Below are 22,847 nucleotides of genomic sequence, written 5' to 3'. Positions count from 1 at the left end.
CAATGTGATTAATTAATAAATTAAATGTGTTAAGATTTTTGTTTTATTTGATCCTATTCATGTGTGAAATTGTGGTGTTATAGAAGACTTGTTTGCTCTAATTGCTAACCGATTTAAGATGAAAACAAGAGACAACAACATCTATGTCTACTTAATTTAAATCTATCGGTATGCAAAGTATTTTTTTTTTTTAATAAAATTAAGTTTAAATTGAGCTTAAATTGTTTCGTGGTACAAATTCAAATTACATTTATTTACAAGAATGTAGTTTCAAAAAAGGGAGTTGTGGGTTATTACAATGGGCGCTAAAACATTCTACTCACTATCTGGGTGTGCAAATATTTAAATGGAAATACGTTAAATTATGTACTTTATTAATTTACTTTATTTTATTAATTTTATTATTCCTTGTCACAGATTCCGCAATGTGTGTACATCACGGAACTATAGTCATACTGGAACCCAAACTCCTAAGAATAATTAAAAAACTGATAGAATGCCCGTACATGGTAAAAGTCGCGCCTTGCGTGGTATTTTTTTATATTATTAGCGCTGCGCGCTGGCAGCCCAATTTCTTGTGTCTATGACCATCTGTCACTCACATGTCAACTGTCATTTTCGGGAAAATAAGTCAAATTTGCACAAAATATCTATTGATTTGTTGTGGTGTTTCAAAACAAGAAAATTATTGGTATGTAATTTGATGGTTTCGTATTTATTTGATTGCGATTTAATGCTTAGTATTATGGAGAGTTACGTTTGATTTGTAAATTCCAGTATTTAGATACCTAGTCAACCAAACCTTCGTGCTAATTATTTATGAAATTTTTACATTGAATTGTGAATTGTAATCGAAAAATAAAAGAAAGAAGATATACCTTTATTAGCATTACATAAAGCCTGAAAATATTATCAATATGTATTGATGAGCATTCATTATTATTAAAGACGAACGAACGTATTGTTCCTCGTGAATATACATTTTTTACTAAGAAAAGTTTATGTAATCGTTTATTATTCTTCCAGTCATTCCAACCATGTTACCACGAACGTATTATACCGACCACGACATCAGAAAGCGACAAATCGACACGTTAAAAATATTCAATGCCAACGTCACAGAAATCAAGGAATTTAGTGAGTACCAAGTTGAATTTACAGCAAACAACAGGAGCATGGTGTTAAATATCATTCTACCACCTGAATTTCCTAATGAGAAGCCAGCTATATTCATAAACCCTGTTTTTCCCCATCCATGGTTAGCCGATAATTCTAACCAGGTTATAGGCGCTCCAGGGCTGCTAAATTACACGTTGCACTCTGATTTGGGGCGTGTAGTACAAGCTATTATAAGGGAATTCCAAAGATCGGCGCCAAGTATAGCTAGCGAGGATAAATCGACGGACACAAGCCCGCAGTCTCATATAAGTGTGAATTCAATGATGTTTCCGGAGCTTAGTGAACTAACGATAGAAGAGTTGCAGGAGATATTGGAAAATCCAGACTTGCAGGTAAATTATTTATAGATAAAGATATTTATACTCAAAGAGAAAAATAATGCAATTTATGATCATGCACAAAAAGCATTTTAAATGAAAGTAGGTATAAGTAAGATATTAACTTTAGTGTCATAATTTTGCCTATTGTATTCAAACAATATAGTAATTAGTCTTTCACCCAATTTTGTAAAATATTTTGATTGAAAATTGTTTTAATTTTAATTATTGCATTCTAACTAACTCATTGAATGACATGCTGAGTATTTTAAATGCATTGGGCTAGTTTTAAATTAATTACCTTATCACATTCCAGGACAAGCTACTAGAAAACAATCCGCAGTTAACAGAAATTGACTTAGAAACGGAAGAACTGATGAACAGCATAGAGGAGATAGCGCAAGACAACCTCGCGAAACAGCAAATGTTAGACGAAATGAAGTCCAAAGTGCTAGATCGGATATCCACCATCGTCCAACTGAAGATGAACTACGAGGAACTAAATAGAAAGTATCAAAAGATGTCGGAGATGTATGATCCTCATAAAATAAGGGATTGCTTGAAGAACGCAGCGATGCAAGCCGATGAAGACGCGGAGGCGATCGCTGAACAGTTTTTGTTAGGTAAGATAGTTAATGTAATGGAATAAGCATTTGTTTATTAAGAATTTTATTTAAATCACATAAATTTAATACTAAATAGTTAAATACGTAAACTATAGCACATATTATACAAATTTTGAATATATCAATTTATACTAATATTATGTATAAAGAATTCTGAAGAGCTGTTCGAACGCTCTAATCTCAGGAACTACTGGTCTGATTGGAACAATTCCTTTGGTGTTAGATAGCCCATTTATCGAGGAAGGCCATTTATATTAGGCTATATTATATTATCACCCTAAGACCAATACTACTACTAAAGACAGCATTATTAAACCCTGGATAACACAAAATATTTTTAATTCATTATGTATTTCATCAAAAATATTTTTTCAGGTACAATATCAGTAGAGACGTTTATCCTAAAGTTTGCGGAAAAACGTGCTCTCGGTCAAGCAAGACGCGCCCGTGAAGAGAGATTGGCGCATCAACTAGCGCAATTGGATAAAGCTACGACATAAACGAGCGTGTCATGTCAATTTTACATGACGTGTAATGTCAATAAGAGATAAAAGTGCGTGTCATGTCGTGCCATGTCAAACTTGACATGACATGTAATGTCAAATACGAAAAATGGTCAAACATGTCATGTGATAATATAATGCTTATGGCTGGTTTCCTGTCAATGTTTGTGACGTTGTAACTGAGAACTAAACTAGACCCGGATATATTTAGAAGCTGTGAAACCGACCTTTAGTATGTTTATCCATTATTATAATATCATCCTATGCTATTGTTATATTTATATGATATCTATTTTCAAGTTTACTGAAAAACGTGTCGGTTTTTTTTGTGTCATGCTTTGTCAATATAATAAATGGCATTGCATATTTAATAATAACTATTTACTTGCGTTTAATTACTATTTATTAGTTTTAAATTGTTACTATGTTGTTATAATTTTTAGTTAAAATTGAATTTTGAAGCAGGTATCGAACGTCTATGAACATCTATTCATGTTTTTATTATATATTGTTTTTTCTTATCGTCTCGAGAAGCTAGAATAAGAATTGTTTCATACATTTTAACCTGCTTTTCTGGTTGATACTTAATATGATGTTAAACTAGCAAGCTAGATAATTAATGAACTGATTGAATCTACTAAATTTTAAGATTGAATGATGAAAAGATTACCACTACACAATGTAAAACCGTATCCAAATCGGTTACCTAAGCAGTTTCTCAGATTTGGGTGAATAAACAACAGTATCAATGTGTTTGTTAATGTACCGGATTATACTGTTGTTAGCTATGATGTTAGCTATCTTGTCCTGCGAGGTTGCTGGTGTTTTACAAGTAACCCTGTATATAACACATACAATACTAATATTATAATTTATAAAAGTCAAGACTCCTAAAAATTATAATATAGATCATTCTGTAACTTAAGTATTGCCACATTTTTATAAAATGATGTCCTAAGTAAGTACTTATAATAAATTCGAAAAGTATAAATAAGGGCCTTTTATACAGTTAGAAATAAATAACATTCCAATACCTCTTTTTATATAAACATAGATTTTAGATGTTTCATTGTGTTTTGTGTGTTATCGCCTGGTGCTAAAACTATGTAAGTTTTATATCCTACTACCTAATATAGACTACCTTTTCGTCCGCGTAGTCAAAGGAAAACTGTTAATTCAAGTTACCTTCTGTGTGTGCTAAATTTCATTGTAATCGGTTCAGTAGTTTTTGCGTGAAGGAGTAACAAACAAACATACTTAAACATTCGCATTTATTATATTATATTAAAAATGCAAAAGTTTGTAAAAATCTATGGATGTTTGTTATTCTATAGATATAGTAAATAATATTGGAATTTAGCACCAGGCCCTTAACAGGCCACTTAATTGTGTAAAAAATATTTATTCTAGATATAAGTCCCGTATTAATAGGGAAATGTTGCAATAATTACCTTTGTAAATTGATATTGTATGGTTTCATTAATAAAATGATGTTCCCTAAAATGGTGTTGTTTTTTCATGACAAAACCTTTGAACTAACCTGGGCCCCAAATAGTAGGGTAATTGCGCTGGTTTGCCGTCCAGCTTCTGTTTTCGTCCATTTGACTGACCTGCTACAATCATGTGCGTAAAACTTGAATACAAACCTACCTCCCCGCGCAAGTTTGCACTTTTTACGGTCCATAATGTTTAAGCAACAGTACTATCAACATTAAAATTTGATTTGACAAGAAGAGAGTTCAAAAAATTAACGTAAAAGTGGCCGCTTCGCATACGTGCCTTGCAGATGTCATCGCGCGAGAGAAAAATTTGCCGGCGAGAAAAGTTCATGGTAAGGTAAATCACTGTTTTAGCTAGTTTACGTAATGTTTTTGGTACGTATGTTTATTTATAAGCATAATAAACGCAATTATAAGTGTTTATCATACATTTTTATAATACTCTTCGAAATATTAAGTAGACGGATACTAGGTTACCAAATTCTCAAAATATTTGGTTTTCGTCCAAGTGGACGGAAACTCAAACAGCTACGTGAATATTTGTTAGGGTCATTTTACTTTATCGGACCTTTAAAATACTGAATAGTTTCTCCCGAAGTGATCTTTATTGCTATTAGTTTAGTTTTTTTGGTTTCCGTCCACTGCTATGTCAGTGCTGCCAAAATAAAAAAATATTTAAAGAAGTGGACGAAAACTAAATTTAGCTTTAAATGTTTTAGTTTTCGTCCATGAATGAGTATTGGAGTATCCAAAAATTAAATATAGCCATTCTTTTGCATTACTTTTCGTCTATTTTTACGTATTGAAAAGTTTTCTATTCAGTATCTTCCTTATAAATAATTGGTGAGGGCCAGAGTGTTGTAGGTACCTAATATTGTCATTCATTCAGTCATGTATCATTCTCCTTATGTGAAGTAGAGTCAATTATTCGTAGCATAAATGGGGGTAGGTCTGACATAATACACTGTATTTTTCTTGATTATCATTCACTTGAATATCATCTTTTATTCCAGGTCTGTTTTGCCAATGCAGTATTTTTTTATTATACTTACTCAACGTATCCTCAGAAAGATCTTATTGTTTTTAGATGGCCTCGAAGGAGTCTAAGAAATCTAGAAAAAAAAGACGCTGCGTACACTGAAGATTCTGTAGCTAAAACTTATTATTATGGCTGTGTGTTTATAGTACGTTTCATTTGATAAACAAAGTATTAGAATGAACATTTTTGTTGTTAGAATGAATATTTCTGTTTTTTGATGTTATTTCTTAGTCCTTTAATTATTACTTGTTTCATTTACATTGTAAGGAACGCATTCCTTTCTTTATTACGAATGATTATACAGTCATCACTAACGCCTATAAGGACTGCCAAGTGCTACATAGATCTCAGTGTTGACTAGTTATATTGATTATTATTAGTAAAACCACAAGTAAAACTAAAACTATAAGGTACCTAGTGAGAAATTGTAATGTTAATTAAATAAACGTATATATTTACCTGTAATTGATTTTTAACTTAATAGTTGACCTACCCTCCTTTTTCTACACGGTGGTCGAAAACTAGCTTACACTAGGACGAAAACCAGTTTTTTTGGACGAAAACTAGCATTTACCCTACTTTTGCAGAAAATAATTTAAATAAAAAGATACATCAAAATGATTTATTTTCCCTTAATATTATCTTAAAGAAGACTATATAAGGACTTAAAAAAAGAATTATATGTTTAAGGAAGGGTGCTCCAAAATATTTATTTCGTATCACAAAGTTGGCAACTCCTATAATTGGACGAAAACCAGCGCAATGACCCTACTTACTACAAAATATGTAAATATAATGCAAATTAGCTGTACCGCGCGTTTTACCCGCATTGCTCCGCTCCTATTGGTATTATTGAGCTATTATTATAGTATCTCAATGATCTTATTCTTATACAGAATTTTTTAAAACGGACTCGTAAAAATTCACCTTTATAATATTACAAGTACCTAGGTATATTATCTGTGATATTAGTATACTTATTGCTTATTTGTAAGGAACCCAATGTCGCGAGTACGACTCTCTCTTATCCAATTTTTGTTATATTTTACCACAATTTTACTTAGGTATAAATAAATGGTTTAACAAACACAATAATAAATTGAGCAATAAAAACTCACCGGGCTCATTTCCACCTACTGCCTACATTCTTTTGTTATTCTGGATGGAACTGCATTTAAGATTATTAAATTTCAAAATAAAAATGCACGCACTTCACTCGTTCCACTGCATATAATATTAAATTTTTAAAATTAAACACAAAAATTATGAACATTTGGAAATATCGGGTCCGGTGTAAATAGTTGAATTTGAATTAAGAATGATATAAACTTTTTAAGAATGATTACCTAACATTTTCTTTCGTTTTTTTTTCGTTTTACCACAGAATAAAAATAATGTCCCATTTAATGTAAAGTTATATTGTACCTACTTAACTGAGGTAACAAGAAACATAGCTTTGTTTTTTTTTTTTAATTTTAAGGCGCGTAAAATGTTATGACACCAATCACAATGTTATACCTAGGCACAATAGGCATACCATGGGCATGAAAGGTATTAAAACAAAGATTTAAATATTATCTACGTTTTGAATACGAACTACGGTACACGGTATGTATCCAATTTCATTCATGTGAATTTCACAAATAGGTAATCATAAAGATTTGTACGCAGATTTTCTGTTAATTAGATTTATATTTCAGAATCATTAAATTGGTTTATAAATTGGTTGAACACCTTTTTGAATAGATTTGTTTATAACACTATTTCTAACCAAACTTTATTGTACTGTTAATTCTTAAGTTTTCCAATAGATGTCGTTAACATGATACGGAACTTGTATCTTTTAATAATTTATTCATGTTTATCATAAACTAGAGGTCCGCCCCGGCTTCGCCCGTGGTACATATTTCGCAATAAAAGGTAGTCTATGTCCTTTCTCGGGTATCAAAATATCTCCATACCAAATTTCATGCAAATTGGTTCAGTAGTTTAGGCGTGATTGAGTAACAGACAGACAGACAGAGCTACTTTCGCATTTATAATATTAGTATGGATTATTATACTAGAATACTATATGTAGTTGGTTATTTTTTATTTAATAAAACTCATAAATATTTGAAAAAATGTTAAAAATAGAATAATAATCGAACAAGCAACTTTTGCTCTATCGTGGCAAAGGCTCAAAACCAACAGGTTACTTCCCGCGAACACAGACTCTTGGAATTTGGTATTATTTATCCTGGAAACGAGAACTATGTGAGCACACGGGCGAAGCTCTCTTTGTGTAAAACCTTATCAATACATATAATAAAATTCTAGAAAAGTGGTGTCTGTACAATGAAAATATGTAAAAAAAAATTAGCAGGGGTTATTATTAAATCGATCCCAAACCTAAAACTGTAGTTAAAAAAATTTTTGTCTGTTTGTCTGTTTGTCTGTATGTTTGAACACGCTAATCTCAGAAACGGCTTATCCGATTTAGATGCGGTTTTCACTAATATATTGTGGTAATCTTCATTTAACATTTAGTGTTTATTTCATGTCAATCGGTTTATAAATAAAAAAGTTATGACCATTTAAGTACTCACGGCGAACATTTGCTAAGGCATTCTATGGTACACTATACAGTGTACGATAAAACGTAAGTTATCTGTTATACGCTACAGTTATGTCCAAGTGATCATATCAAAAGTCCCCAAGGGTGGGGGGTAAGCTGAGGTAGTAGGGGGGAGGGGTCAAATTAAAATTATACTTATTTCTAGGTAAATTTTATACATAAAATATCCTTTAAGTTATGTCGTATTATATTTATAAACCCCCGATGCAAAAATATGGGTGATAAGTGTTTGACCGCTATGTGTGTATCTGTTTGTGCCACCGTAGCTCGCTAGCAGGTAATCCGAATTAGATGATGTTTTTTTGTTAGGCAGCATATTTTCCGACGCTGGTTCTTAAATAAACTGTATCAAAATCGGTTCATCCATTTATTGTACCTAGGTATATAGGGGTAAAAGTGGGAATGAGAATAACTAAAGTTGTCGAATATACTTTAGTGATATATTAAATGAAAGTGAACGACCTATCAGTAAAAATAAGTCAAATTTTATCAAAATCGGTTCATCCATTTATTTGATATAGGTATAAAAGTGGTAGGTAATAAAAAAAGTGAATTTTGACTCAAGTGACATATGAAATGAAAGGGCATGACGTGTAAAGTATAATTAGACATATTTAATCAAAATCGGTTCATCCATTTACTATACCTATAAATAGGTATAAGTGGGAATGAAAGAAACGAATGTTGTCAAATATACCTTAGTGATATATCAAATGAATGTGCATAACGGGTGAATTACAATTAGTAATGTTTTATCGAAATCGGTTCATCCGTTTATTACATATAGGGCACTTTAGGGGTGACAGTGGTTAGATAAATAAACCAAATGGAGCATCAAACGATAGGATATGACGTGTACAGTCAGAAGCATAAATATATTACCATTTGCAGATTAGCAAAAATATCTGTCATAAGAACGGGTTCAATAATATCTGTCTGCCCGTATACAGCAAAAATATCTGACATTAGTAGGCAACATAATAAAGTGGCATCAAAATTATGTGACGAAAATGTTAGAGCAAATAATTGTGATAACCTCTCGAAGCATAAATATGTGACGTCACCTAGGAGGCAATAATATCTGACACAATTTTATATTTCTGTATTGTAAAATATTATTGATTCCTCACAAAAAGCATAAATATGTGACACTAGCTTTCCGCCCGCGGCTTCGCCTGCGTTTTCACAGAAATACCGCATAGTATCCGTTCCCGTGGGATTTTTGGGATAAAACCTATCCTATTTGTTAACCCAAGTTACTCTTTATATGTCTGCTAAATTTCATTGTAATCGGTTCAGTAGTATTTGCGTGAAAGAGTAACAAACACACACATACACATCCTCACAAACTTTCGCATTTATAATAATAGATTAGTAGGATAGGAAGTAGGATTATAGTAGGACTAGTAGGATAAGATATGATAGGATTTTAAAAAGGTCAAACGTTTTTTATTGAATTAGTGTTTTGTATTTTGCTGGGGCAAGAATATGAACAAAAGACACATTATATTTTGTAAATATTTTTTATTTAAATGAAATTACGATAATTTATTTAAATGAAATATGTTAACTTGCCATAATTTTCGATACTCAATAAAATAATAGCAATATTATAGGTAAAAGAAAATGAATAACGGAGCAATCGTGTCAAAGGTGTCAAACGCCGCTAACGTCAAATATAACAAAACAATTTCTAAATAATACACGAAGGTTACACTGAACCTTCAAATAAAATAGATTATTTATTATTATTTATTTATTTATAGAAGGTAACTTGGATTAACGCTTATGAGAGCTTTTATCCTGGAAATCCTACAGGAACGGAAACTATGCGGGTTTTTCTTTGAAAACGCGGGCGAAGCCGCGGGTGTTAAGCTAGTAGGATATAATATCTAGACATACAATATGTAGTATACAACGACGGCACATATTAATTAATATGGTAATAATGTTTTAAAACAACGTAGTTAAAATAAAATTTATATTTTGTATTAATTCAATATTAAATTGAAAATAAAATTGTGTCAGATATTATTGCTTCCTAGTTGATGTCACATATTTATGCTTTTTGTGTGAAATCAACGCAAAATACAGAAATATAAAATTGTGTCAGATATTATTGCTTCCTAGTTGATGTCACATATTTATGCTTTTTGTGTGAAATCATCGCAAAATACAGAAATATAAAATTGTGTCAGATATTATTGCCACCTAGTTGGTGTCACATATTTATGCTTTGTGTGAGGAATCGATGCAAAATACAGAAATATGAAATTGTGTCAGATATTATTGCCACCTAGTTTGTGTCACATATTTATGCTTTGTGTCAGGAATCGATGCAAAATACAGAAATATGAAATTGTGTCAGATATTATTGCTTCCTAGTTGATGTCACATATTTATGCTTTTCGTGAGGAATCGATGCAAAATACAGAAATATGAAATTGTGTCAGATATTATTGCCACCTAGTTTGTGTCACATATTTATCCTTTGTGTGAGGAATCGATGCAAAATACAGAAATATGAAATTGTGTCAGATATTATTGCTTCCTAGTTGATGTCACATATTTATGCTTTTCGTGAGGAATCGATGCAAAATACAGAAATATGAAATTGTGTCAGATATTATTGCCACCTAGTTGATGTCACATATTTATGCCGTGAGAGGTTGTCACAATTATTTGCTGTACATTTTCGTCACATTATTTTGATGCCACTTTATTATGTTGCCTACTAATGTCAGATATTTTTGCTGTATACGGGCAGACAGATATTATTGAATTTATTCTAGTGACAGATATTTTTGCACATCGCCCCCTAGGCATATATTATTGCTCGTGACTGTACATATAGCCAGGTACAATTAGATAATATTATTTACATCAAAATCGGTTCTGCCATTTACTAGGGATGGAAAGGGAAGGGTTGAAAGTCTGTGAAAGAAGAGGGGGATAGGGGAGCGAGAGGACAGCCACACCCTGGAAATTTTGAACTCTTCTCAAAGCCACATAGGCCTGGCCCTTGGCAATTTTTTTTCTTAAATATACCACTTCTTTTGCCACTGTGGTCCAAATTTATGCTCGGTTACGGCCCAACTTAAAAGATGTCAAGGAGCAACAAACTTATAGATATCAATATGATGTAGGAATGTATTATGGAGGTAGAAGTAGGTCTCGCTCACTTGAAAATATTACATGAAAATAAGAAGCCGAAGTTTAAAATTAAAATAAAACCCAACGCAACGAAGGAAAAGGAATAAATAATTTTACAAACTTCCCGACGATCTTTAAAATTAAGTACCATAATAAAAAATATAATATATATATAAGATATATTATGATAATGATGGTATGACAGCCCCGACGACTTTGTTTTTTTTATTATATTTATTTTTAAAGATCTTCGGGAAGTTTGTGAAATTATTTATTCCTCTTTCTATGCACTTTTCTTCGTTGCGTTGAGTTTTTTTAATTTAATTTTTATTGAACGGTCTATACGGTTTAGTTACTGCAGGCGTGAGACAGGAAAGATAAGAGCGCTAAGACAAAAGTCAAAACGCAAAGGAATAGAATCCGCTATCGATAATAATTGTCATAAGCGTTGTTTTGCTAAGGATTTGTTCACCCTACCAACGACGACGACCACGAACAAAATTTTCATCCAGTCGCAATTTAACAAAATTGTGCAAAACACAATTAAAAATCATTTTTTAAAATTTCCAGTCGTTCTGGTGATTGGAATTTTTATTTTTGAGATCAACGATGAATGGAAAAATAGATTTTTCGTAGAAACAGTGGCTCCTAGAAAAAATGTATGTGAAGTTTTTTAAAGATAATTTTATAATCTACAATTTTGGTAAAAGTTAAGGAGGAAACGATTAACTTGCCGTCTCGGCGAAAATCGCAAGAAACCTATTTTTCTATTAATAGTCCTCGATTTTTTTTTCTTTCTGAGTACCCGTATGACGGGAAATTTTAACATATTATTTTGAACCAATTTTGTCAGGATGAAAATTTTGGTCTTGGTCTTCGTCGTCGTTGGTAGTGTGACCGAACCATTACTAAAATATCATGAGCTTATGTCAAAAATTATCGGTAGCAGTTTCTATTCCTTAGCGTTATTCTATTCTCTGACATTAGTCTCGGCCTGCTACTAATTTTTGACATAAACTCATGATATTTTAGTAATGACGGCGATGACTACGACCAAAATTGTCCTCCACACAAAATTAATTCAAAATAAAATATTAAAATTTACCGTCATACTGGCATTCGGAAAGAAAAACAATTCGAGGACAATTAATATAAAAATTGGTACCTTTTACCAAAATTGTAGATCATAATATTATCTACAAAAAACTTCAAATACATTTTTTTTCTAGGAGCCACCGTTTCTACGAAAAATCTATTTTTTCCTTCATTGATCTCAATAAAAAATTTCCAAGCACCAGAACGACAGGTAATTTTAATTTTTTATTCTAATTGTGTTTTGCACAATTTTATTAAATTGCGACTGGATGAAAATTTTGTTCGTGGTCGTCGTCGTCGTTGGTAGGGTGAACAAATCCTTAGCAAAACATCATACGCTTATGTCAATTAGTATCTATCGATAGCGGATTCTATTCCTTTACGTTAAGACGTTTGTCTCGGCACTCAGTTGCTGCACAATATATTGTCAAAAGCATCCATACAAGGAAGGAAGGCAAATAAATTTGCTCCTCTCCCTCCTGGTGCCTAAAAAATAATATGACATAATTTAAAATAAATTTTACGTAGAAAATTAATTAGGCATTTATTTTTTTATTTTTTAGATCAGGTTAGTATTTAAATTTTACTAACAGTTCTTTTAATTATTTATGTTAGGACGTGTTTATTCAATAAAAGTTAAGTAGTAGGTAACTACTATGCAGTCACTATTCCACGCGGACGAAGTCGCGGGCACAGCTAGTGCATAATAATTATAAATTATATCCGAGAAATCTCTTCGAGAATCACTCTATATCTATTAAAAAAAAACATATCAAAATCTGTTGCATAGTTTTAAAGTTCTAAGTATACATACGGAGGGATAGCGACTTTGTTTTATATAATGTGTGATACTATTATCATTAATCTAAAACGTGACTACATTATAACCCTAGGTTAAGGTAAACGAAGAACCATTAATTACCTTTACGAAGCTGATGATTAATTTTCTTATTTGAATAATTAGTTAATTACAATGAAATCACATGGACTTCAAGTGGTTCTCAAACTTATTTTACAAGTGAATAAGAAAGAAAGAAGGAAACACATAGCATTAAGTTTCACAAAATATCTTAAATTCAAAGAACGAAGTCGTTGGTGTGAGGTAGTAAGTACTAGGTAGTATCTGTATATGTCTCTTATCTCTTCAATATAAAAAATTTAATCCCTTTTTCCCTTGGTCACGGCATCACGCATAAATGGCTAGACATTTTATGTCATATAACGATAGTTCTTATTTTGATGTATTGAGAGAAAACTCAAGAAATTTGCGCGTTTTTAACTTTAAAATCCAAACAGAAACAACCGGAGATCGATAAAAAGGAGGAACAACTCTTTGAGAAACTGTGGATTGACTATAATTAAGTGCGATGCAGATGAACAGATATCAACTTGCGTCGTAGCCAATTAAAAAAATTATTATAATGTTGAGAACACGGAATAAGTAATTAGTAAAATATCTATACCAATAAAATTGGAGTGTCTGTTTGTAATATTAAAATTACCGTTTTTAACTAAATGCGTACGGAAATGTTACACAGGGTACCTGCAAATACCAAAATAGTATTTTCTTTTGTCTCTCTGTCTGTTTTTTTCAATTACCATGGCTATGTAAGTATATTACATTTGTTTTGTATCTAAACTTATTTTTATTAATATTATAAAGCCGAAGTGTTTGTTTTTTTGATTGAACGCGCTAATCTCGGGAACTACTGGTCCGATTTAAAAAATTATTTAGATAGCCCATTTATCGAGGATGGCTAGAAGCTATAAGTATATCATCACGCTAAGACCAACTGGAGTAGAGCACAGAACAAGTTGGAGCAGAGAACAGCTAGTTATGGACTTATGGATATAATACTTTATGGATACGTTTTCTTTGATTTAAATCCTCTTTCTCGCTAAAGAAAATCGATCAGTGAAACAGATGTATAATGCATCTGCCCCTTAGGGCCTTACCCCACTAGGGGACATGGGACTTCACTTTTACGTTAAGAAGCTTAATATTGCTTCTAGTCAATCTGTACCTAACCTATGACAGATAATAAATGGTTATAAAGTAACTGTTGTTAATTATTATTATGTAGGTATGAACAATGAAGTATTTATATTTTATGTCTAATATTAACACGAATAAATTATTGTTAATTATCTTGTAAACTATTCACGTGATATAGAAATAACTCACTTCAAATTTTATGTTTATTTTTGTCTAAAACACGGAAAATATAATTAATAAAAAATGTTGTATTGTTCCAAGTAAGTAGTTATTTGATAAAATAATAATTTTATAATATGATTTAAAACCAATATAATATGTGCTATTAAAAATCCTATGTACATAAAAATTGTAATGTCTCCTTATAGCAGAATATTTGCCGGTTCAGCTACTAGAAGTATAGTATGTAAGCCCTACTATACCCGTAAGCTCTAACATAATCTATACTAATATTAAAAAGCTGAAGAGTTTGTTTGTTTGTTTGTTTGAACGCACTAATCTCGGGAACTACTGGTCCGATTTGAAAAATTCTTTCGGTATTAGATAGCCCATTTATCGACGAAGCTATATTTCATCACGCTACGGGCAACAGGAGTGGAGCCACGGGGGTGAAACCGCGCGGAGCAGCTAGTCAATCTATAAGATAAACAAAGATGAAAAGCTTCTTGAGGCGGCCTAATTTGAGAGTTGAATCTGCAATATGTCTACGCATGCGCGGCTTGTTCTACACTAAAGCAAGATTCTTTCGCAGATTGTTGTTTATTACGTATTTTTAGGACATGTGTTATGAATGTAACAAGATGGTGAATCCTACTAATATTATAAATGCGAAAGTTTGTGAGGATGTATGTTTGTTACTCTTTCATGCAAATACTACAGAACCGATTACAATGAAATTTGGTATGTACGTAGGTGAAGACCCAGAATAAGACATAGGCTATCTTATCCCGGAAATCGCACAGGAAGGGGAACTATGTGGGTTTTTCTTTGAAAACACGGGCGGAAATCTAGTGTGTTATAAATGTGACAAGTTTTGGTAATATAGGTAATGCTAGCTTCCGCCCGCGACTCCGTCCACGCGGAAAAATTAAGATCTTTTTTCTACGTATTTTTCCGGGATAAAAAGTACCCTATTTTATGCCCAGGATAATAAGGTATAATTATACCAAGTTTCATCGAAATCGAACCGTTAGTTTTCATGTGATGCCTTCACATACAGACAGACAGACGGACAGACAGACAGACAGACAAAAATTTTTTTAATCACATATTTGGGTTTGGTATTGATCCAGTAACAACCCCTGCTATTTATTTTTTCAATATTTTCAATGTACAGAATTGACCCTTCTACAGATTTATTATATGTATAGATAGATTATGCTTGTTGTTGTTTTTCGCAAGAACTGTAACTTTTATTTTTATACACTCGGTATCTAATTTCGTAACATAGGTAGGTACAGTTTACTTATTTAGGAATAAGTCATTTTTATTTATTTGCACTTTTTAAAGTTTTTGCATCTATCTCTATTCTCTATAGGTACCTACATCAACATTTAATCAAATCTCAATCAATTTAGGTGTTGGAGACGGAAAAATTTACAAATAATATATTATACAGTTTTATCATTTACAATACAAATTAAAAATGTATCTTCTTTCTTATATATAAAAATGAATCGCAAAATGTGTTGGTAAGCGCATAACTCGAGAACGGCTGAACCGAATTCGATAATTCTTTTTTTATTATATTCCTTGAAGTACGAGGATGGTTCTTATGTAGAGAAATCGCAAATATGTACCACGGGTGAAGCCGGGGCGGACCGCTAGTATTTCAATAAAAAAGTATAAGAGTCACTTACAATTTCTATTTCATCAGTGCATAAATTATTATTTATTACGTTATTCCTAAAATAGGTTATATAACATTAAAAAAAAAAACTTGTTTACAAACACTAGACTATAAATGGATAGGTATATTAATGGACGACCGTTTGTCTATCAAGCAAAAACTACTGACCCATATTTGAACCGGTTTTGATGAAGTTGAAAGTCAAGGGACTGAGAATAGTACGGTCTAAATACGTTAATTGGGAAATCAATATTGTGTAGTTGTGTACTAGGTTTATTTGTTTTAGTTTAAGATAAAATGACAACATTCAAAGAAAGGGTAAGGAATTTAAATTATTAAAATATATTTTTTTATTACAATAATTAACTCTATCTACATAGAGTATTTGTATGTTTAAAAAAATAGGTCAAAAAAATAAATGTTCAGCAAAGGCTACCCGTCCAGACTTAGTCAGCAGTCAGCACTGATTTTCAGTCTCTCTCTTCAATTTAATATCAATTTACAGTATTGTGAAAAATTGCTACAAGGAAAAATATGGTGCAAAAATATTTTATATGTAACTACCAAACTTCAAAAAAGTTAGTGACATATCGACACATCGACGACTAAAGTAAGTACCTAATATTCGTCAGTATTTCATTCACTTGCGCGCTCAATGATTCGAGAAGAAATGACCTAGCCGCTAGAAAGTGGGGACAGTAACGTTTCATTACGCTTACAAACAATAGCCACAGAATATAACTAACTTTCAAGTAGCAATGACTGCTGTACCAAATGTGTGATTGAAAAAAAATTCGCGCCGAAGGACGCTATCGTAACCTAGAAAACGAGAAATTCGAGCGTTCTTTGCATAATATACGACTCTGAGAGCCCAGCGGCGATTTTTATGTAATATGCTGTAATAAACTGTTATGCAACTCATTTTGGCCTCATATTTTGGCGGGTTGCGATAGTCTGCAGTCCGCCATGGCACTGCGCGCGCTTTCGTTTTGACAGTTAGTGATTTTTTTTTCTGTGAGTGCCAGTGTTAGAAGTGACAGTGGTAAATTTTGCGGAGGATTTAGTCAGGTGAGTTTAAATAATATTTTTTATCGTCGTCCCATGGCGTGAATGTCGTGTTCTAATGTTTTTTTTTCTATGCTTCGCAAACATATTGTGAAAGTGATTCGTGTCTTCCTTAGCGGAAATAATGCGTTTCACCTTTCTTGAGAAATCTATAGATTACTTTTCCGGATTAAAAAAAATGTTTGAAGTTGCGAAATATCTGTGCCGTGACCCAGTTTCGGCATCGTATGGTTTACGTATAGATTTTTGATGTCATAATCTCTTCTTAATTATTGTTTACTGTTTTGTATAAGATTTTAAATTTGAAATTAACTGTTTTTATATATCTACCTGCTAAATTGTTATTAAGAGTGTCAATTAGCATCTAATAATCGAGTTTAATAAAAATATTTTTGTTGAAACTATACATGCCATAAAACGTGTTAATTATTTATAATACAAGTAGATATGTAGGTATTTACATAATATACGGTAGGGCACTGCAGATAAACTAGATATTAGGTCTCTACATCCCAGAACTAGATAGCATTTTAAATTGAATGAAAATCTTAATAAGTAATATTATGTACATTATACATTGATTTCACATTAAATTTTGCTCTTTCGTAAACGGCTAACGTACCAAGTTATTTAAATAAATTTATGTATTAAAAGTTCGTTATAAGAACGCTGTGTTACGATCCAATGTTGAATTAGAACACTTTTAACTTTACCATGAAGAAAATTCTTAAAAATCGTTATTAAGTATATAATTTAACACAATGCGTAAATATACCTACTCCAAAAGTCCAAAAGAATCCTCAAATTTGCTAAATTTCGTATTTGTTTAAAAAAACAATTGAACTAAATTAAAACATGACTTCACAGATAATATCTATATATGTATATGTATCTAAAACAGATTATAATCTGTGTATTTTTTTAATAATTACTGCTGCGTTCAATAAAAAAATACAATTCGAAATTTAAAATCGTCGAGCTAGAAAATTGTGTTTACAATTTTTGAATCATAAATCAATTAATGTTTAAGTAACTAGGTATATTAAAATAATTTAATCGATATTTTCTATACAATACAGACGCAAAAAGAGTAAGATAACGGTTCCGCTATTCATAAGGTCTGACCCACATTCCCAAAGTGTGTCATTGGCTAAATATTGCATATTATATACGTCATAGATACGTGTTTTTGTATTACATAAATTTTTTAATCTAACGTGTTTTCTGTTCGATTAAATTGTAGAGATGCGAAAACTTTATGTAGATTATAAGTACATAGTATAAAACAAAGTCGCCTTTTCTGTCCCTATGTATGCTTAAATCTTTAAAACTACGCAACGGATTTCGATGCGGTGTTTATATAGATAGAGTGATTCAAGAGGAAGGTTTTAGTAAATAATTTATTAGGTTTTAGACAAAGTGGGCGAAGCCACGGGCAGTAAGCTAGTTATAAATAATGTATAGAGATGCGATAGAGTCGTAATTTTATCTGTATACTTGAATGTATTGTATATAATGTATGTGTCACCCGAAATACTAAAGTTTAGGAAATATATAAAATATTCGTTTAAAATTGATTAAATACATAATATTATGTCGTCGTTCAATGAAGGCGTCATTCAATCAAATATCAATTTCAATAAGATGACTGCGACATATCTATTAGGAATTGTATGTAATTCTCATATCGTATTAGATAATGTAAAGCTTTTTTAATTAATTCCACATGTTGTTAAATTAAGAATCATAATAAGTTTATTTTGTAGGAGTATCAGAGCATAAATCGATGACAGTTTTTGAAATGGTACGAACGACCTTCGACAGTGTACAAGCGAAGCCGGGGTGCACAGCTAGTCTTCTATAAAATACCCATTTGTAACGCAATAGCCTTTAAAACACGAAGACAAATTTTAACGACGCACCCTTATTCTGTCACTCCCTTATTTTCATTAATAATTATGGTTTAGTCATTGTTAGTTATTCTATCATTAATTATATCTTACCGCCCATGGCTTCGCCCGCTTTGTCTAAAGCCTAATAAATTATAAACTAAAACCTTCCTCTTGAATCCCTCTATCTATTTAAAAAACCGCATCAAAATCCGTTGGGAAGTTTTAAATATTTAAGCATACTAAGGGGATATAGGGAAAGAGAAAGCGACTTTGTTTTATACTATGTAGTAATTATACTACTATCTTACTTATAATACAAAGGTGTTAAACTACTTTATATTATAGTATTTACTACATAATATGTTATCATAATAATCCTAAATAATATTATAAACTAGCAGCTGTGTCCCGCGGTTTAACCGCATTGCTCCGCTACTGTTAGTCTTATCGTGATGATATAATATAGTCTATAGACTTCCTTGATAAATGGGCTATCTAACACTGAAAGAATTATTCAAATCAGACCAGAAGTTACTGAGATAAGCGCGTTCAAGCTTCTGTATTGTATTGTATAGAAATATGCGTCTGTATTGTATAGAAAATTGTTTAAGAACCTAGTTACTTAAACATTAGAAATTGATATAGGATTCAAAAATTGTAAACACAATTTTCTGGCTTGACGATTTTAAATTTCGAATTGTATGTTGTTTTTTTTTTATTGAACGCGGCAGTAACTAATTATGAAAAATATGCACAGATTACACACTCTTCTTTATATAGAATAGATTTATCTTTGAAGTTGGATATAAGCTACTTTGTGAGACCCATGTCCTAGCAGTGGGAACGTATATGGGCTGATGATGATGATAATATTGATAACTCACTGCTACTTATCAAATGTTACCAATACTTACAGCCATATTCAAGAGTAATATAATATACAAACACACAAAATTTTGCCTTTGTTTTATATATTGTTTCATGTTCGATATAAAGAACAACAGATTAAGAGGAAATTATACAGATTATCAGAATTTTTGGGAAAAGTTTTAATTCCATATTAAATTTCGGACAAAAGATTTTATGTGTTTAACATACTTACTTGCTTTCCGTTTGCGACTTCGTCTGTGTTGTCATTATTTTATAAAATATAAGAACCACTAATAGCAGCTTTAACGTAACTTTTAAGATCTAAGTACTAAATAATTAATTAATTTTAATCAAATTCTAAACCGTTTTCAAATTACAGAAGTCACCAGCTTACAAATAAAAAAAACATCAAAATCGGTTCACCAAATCGGAAGTTCTGAGGTAACAAACATAAAAAAAATACAGTCGAATTGACAACTAACTACCTACTTACAGCTGTTTTTAAAGTCGTTTGAAAAGGAAGTAACATTTCTTCCATTTTATTACTTACCGTTATTAGCTGTCAAAATGATGACCTAATTGTCACTTGAATTTTTAATTTAAATCTATTGAAATGCTAAACCTATTTCGATGTGATGGAGTATCAATGAACGGTTTTTATTCCTTTACGCAAAAACAACTTAAAATTACTAAAGAAATTGCTATTTCGAACGTGTTGTATGAAGTTTCCCTACTGTTTGTATCTGTATACTGTGTACATAGTTAAACATAAATCGATGAACCAGGCCGCATCCTGATTCCTTCTAATCAAGTTTATTAAGTACTACATCCTTTACTTAAGAGGTCATTGACCGAGGATATGTCATTGAACTTAGGGCATAGTTAAATCGGTGAATATTTTATTTACTCGTCGTATATAATAATTATATGTATACATACATCAACAATAATTATTTACAGACATAGACTTAACTAGCTGCGCCCTCTGGTTTCTCCCACGTGATGATAAACAGTCGATAATTAATGGGTTACCTATCTTAAATATTTATTTTCAAATCGGTCCAGTAGTTCCTGAGATTAGCGCGTTCAAACAAACAAACTATTCTATTAAGTATTAGTATAGAAGTCATAATGCATATGAATGAAATAAATTGAGAGAGATTTAAAATGAATTTGTTTTAATTACTAATAACGGGATAATAATATTTCATTTATTAATTATACTGTTTTTACCTGAAAAGCCTATTAATATGTTGCTATCACAGACCAATAAAATTTATTGTTTACCAAGATATTAATCTCATATATATTATAAAGGCGAAAGTTTGTATGGATGTATGGATGTTTGTTACTCTTTCACGTAAAAACTACTGAACCGATTACAATGAAATTTAGCACACATATAGAGGGTAACTTGGATTAACACATAGGATAGTTTTTATCCCGGAAATCCCACGGGAACAGGAACTATGCGGGTTTTCCTATGCAAACGCGGGCGAAGCCGCGGGCGGAAATCTAGTTATTATCATAAAGCAATATTATTTCTAGTATGAGAAAGTGATGGCGCCATACGACCTATATATCGCTGTCATTATTCCACGGAAGTAATACTGCTATAAGACTGGATCTGTGTCTGGGTGTTAATTATCTATTTATGTATGTATTTAAAAATTATATGTATATGTTTGTTTATCAGCCATCTGGTTTCCATAACACAAGCGAAAGCTTAGTTTTGGATCAGATCGCGCCGTGTGTGAAAACTGTCCTGAAATATTAAATAAAAATAATTAAATTAAATAAATAAATAGACATGATACAGGAGCTTTTTAACAAATATTCGCAGAATAAACTACATTCTAGTAAACAATCCAATCGTTATGACACTTTCTCTTAAGTACCATCTTGCGTGACACTCATGATGTCATTATAGTTATGAATTGTGACGTCATTGTGATACTGATATTTTATCCTGATACGAAATTATAAAGGCAAATAAGTTAAGTTATTCATAATGCTTATACTTAGGTAATTAGGCGAAATTTAGTTGCTTCTTGTTTTCCACGATATAATAAGTAATAAATATGAATATACACAACATTTATTTAATTATAATTGAATAAACAAATTAAAAAACGTTAAATAAATCATTCGATGTATAAATTATATAAAAGTATTAATTCTTGCCATAAATACTTCTTTGTAACATAGACAATTCCTTTAACTCTGGTCTCTGGCACTTAAGAAAAAAAAAATGAAACATAAAAACAAAGCCATCATACGCGGGAGAAAATTCTAAATTTAAATCGTGTTCGACCGCGAAGGCGTTGCGTGTGAATAGTTAATTGTAACGAGGTGCAATGTACGGTTTTCAAGAAATTTAAATGTTATACAAGGTCAGTGATCGATTTTTCCTACAACACTAGTAAGTATTTTACACTTGTATGCTTGATTTTCAATTAAATCTTTAAGTATGATGTTGTTATTATGTTGTTTCTCAGCTAAATCAAAGTCAAGTTACTTCTGTGGTCATTAAATGAAACATACAGACAGATCGAGTTACTTTGGTATACTTAATTATATTACTTAATCATTATTTTTATAAGTTGATTTTATAGATTCACAAAAATAAGCCTTAAGAGGCCTACACCACCGAAACTAGCGCCACCGAACATTTTATTTTTTTACTCCTTAACTAGATCAAATTTAAAAAATCTAGCTCGGTACTTTGCTAGTATATTACTTGTAGTATTTTTGGTATTACTTTTCACTATTCTAACTGTTCATTATTCTAGAGAACTTTTGATTACCGCCAAAAGTGGCCACTTTTGGCGGTAATCAAAAGTTCTCCTAATTTACCGAATGCAAAATAATGAAAAGTAATACCAAAAATACTACAAGTAATATACTAGCAAAGTACCGAGCTAGATTTTTTAAATTTGATCTGGTTTAGGAGTAAAAAAATAAAATGTTGGGGGGGCGCTAGTTTCGGTGGTGTAGTCGCCTTAAATATTAATTTAATTTTAAATGTATTGATGTAATTATTGTTTGTTACACCTCTTTACTACTAACACAATGTACCTACCTACAAAAAACATGACACATTTATATTAATTAAAGTATCCTACTAATATTATAAATGCGAAAGTT

At 31.4% G+C, this 22,847-nt stretch overlaps 2 protein-coding genes across 5 annotated transcripts in view; both read left to right on the top strand.

Moving 5' to 3' along the window:
- Nucleotides 1-591: 591 nt before the first annotated feature.
- On the top strand, nucleotides 592-3,065 carry LOC123704404 (vacuolar protein sorting-associated protein 37A-like). 3 transcript variants are annotated; one of them, XM_045652769.1, is made up of 5 exons: nucleotides 755-872; nucleotides 1,027-1,137; nucleotides 1,264-1,511; nucleotides 1,813-2,119; nucleotides 2,498-3,065. In XM_045652769.1, exons 2-5 carry the CDS (start codon nucleotides 1,038-1,040, stop codon nucleotides 2,620-2,622), a joined length of 780 nt encoding a protein of 259 aa, XP_045508725.1. In that variant the 5' UTR covers nucleotides 755-872; nucleotides 1,027-1,037; the 3' UTR covers nucleotides 2,623-3,065. The 3 variants fall into 3 exon arrangements, with proteins under 3 accessions (XP_045508723.1, XP_045508725.1, XP_045508724.1); XM_045652767.1 differs by lacking the exon at nucleotides 755-872 and adding an exon at nucleotides 592-691 and having other exon boundaries at nucleotides 1,027-1,511; XM_045652768.1 differs by having other exon boundaries at nucleotides 756-872; nucleotides 1,027-1,511.
- Nucleotides 3,066-16,630: 13,565 nt separating this feature from the next.
- The window catches only part of LOC123704283 (fatty acyl-CoA reductase wat-like), a 43,231-nt gene continuing 37,014 nt past the window's right edge, over nucleotides 16,631-22,847 (top strand). The window contains exon 1 of one of the 2 annotated variants that reach the window (XR_006753108.1): nucleotides 16,631-16,941. The gene's annotated coding sequence lies outside the window, so the exon portion shown is untranslated. The remainder of the gene's footprint in view (nucleotides 16,942-22,847) is intronic. The other variant, XM_045652592.1, reaches the window with a different exon arrangement.

The sequence above is a fragment of the Colias croceus genome, chromosome 29 (genome assembly GCF_905220415.1).
Source record: "Colias croceus chromosome 29, ilColCroc2.1".
NCBI lineage: Eukaryota > Metazoa > Arthropoda > Insecta > Lepidoptera > Pieridae > Colias > Colias croceus.
This window is presented reverse-complemented; position numbering and strand designations above follow the sequence as displayed.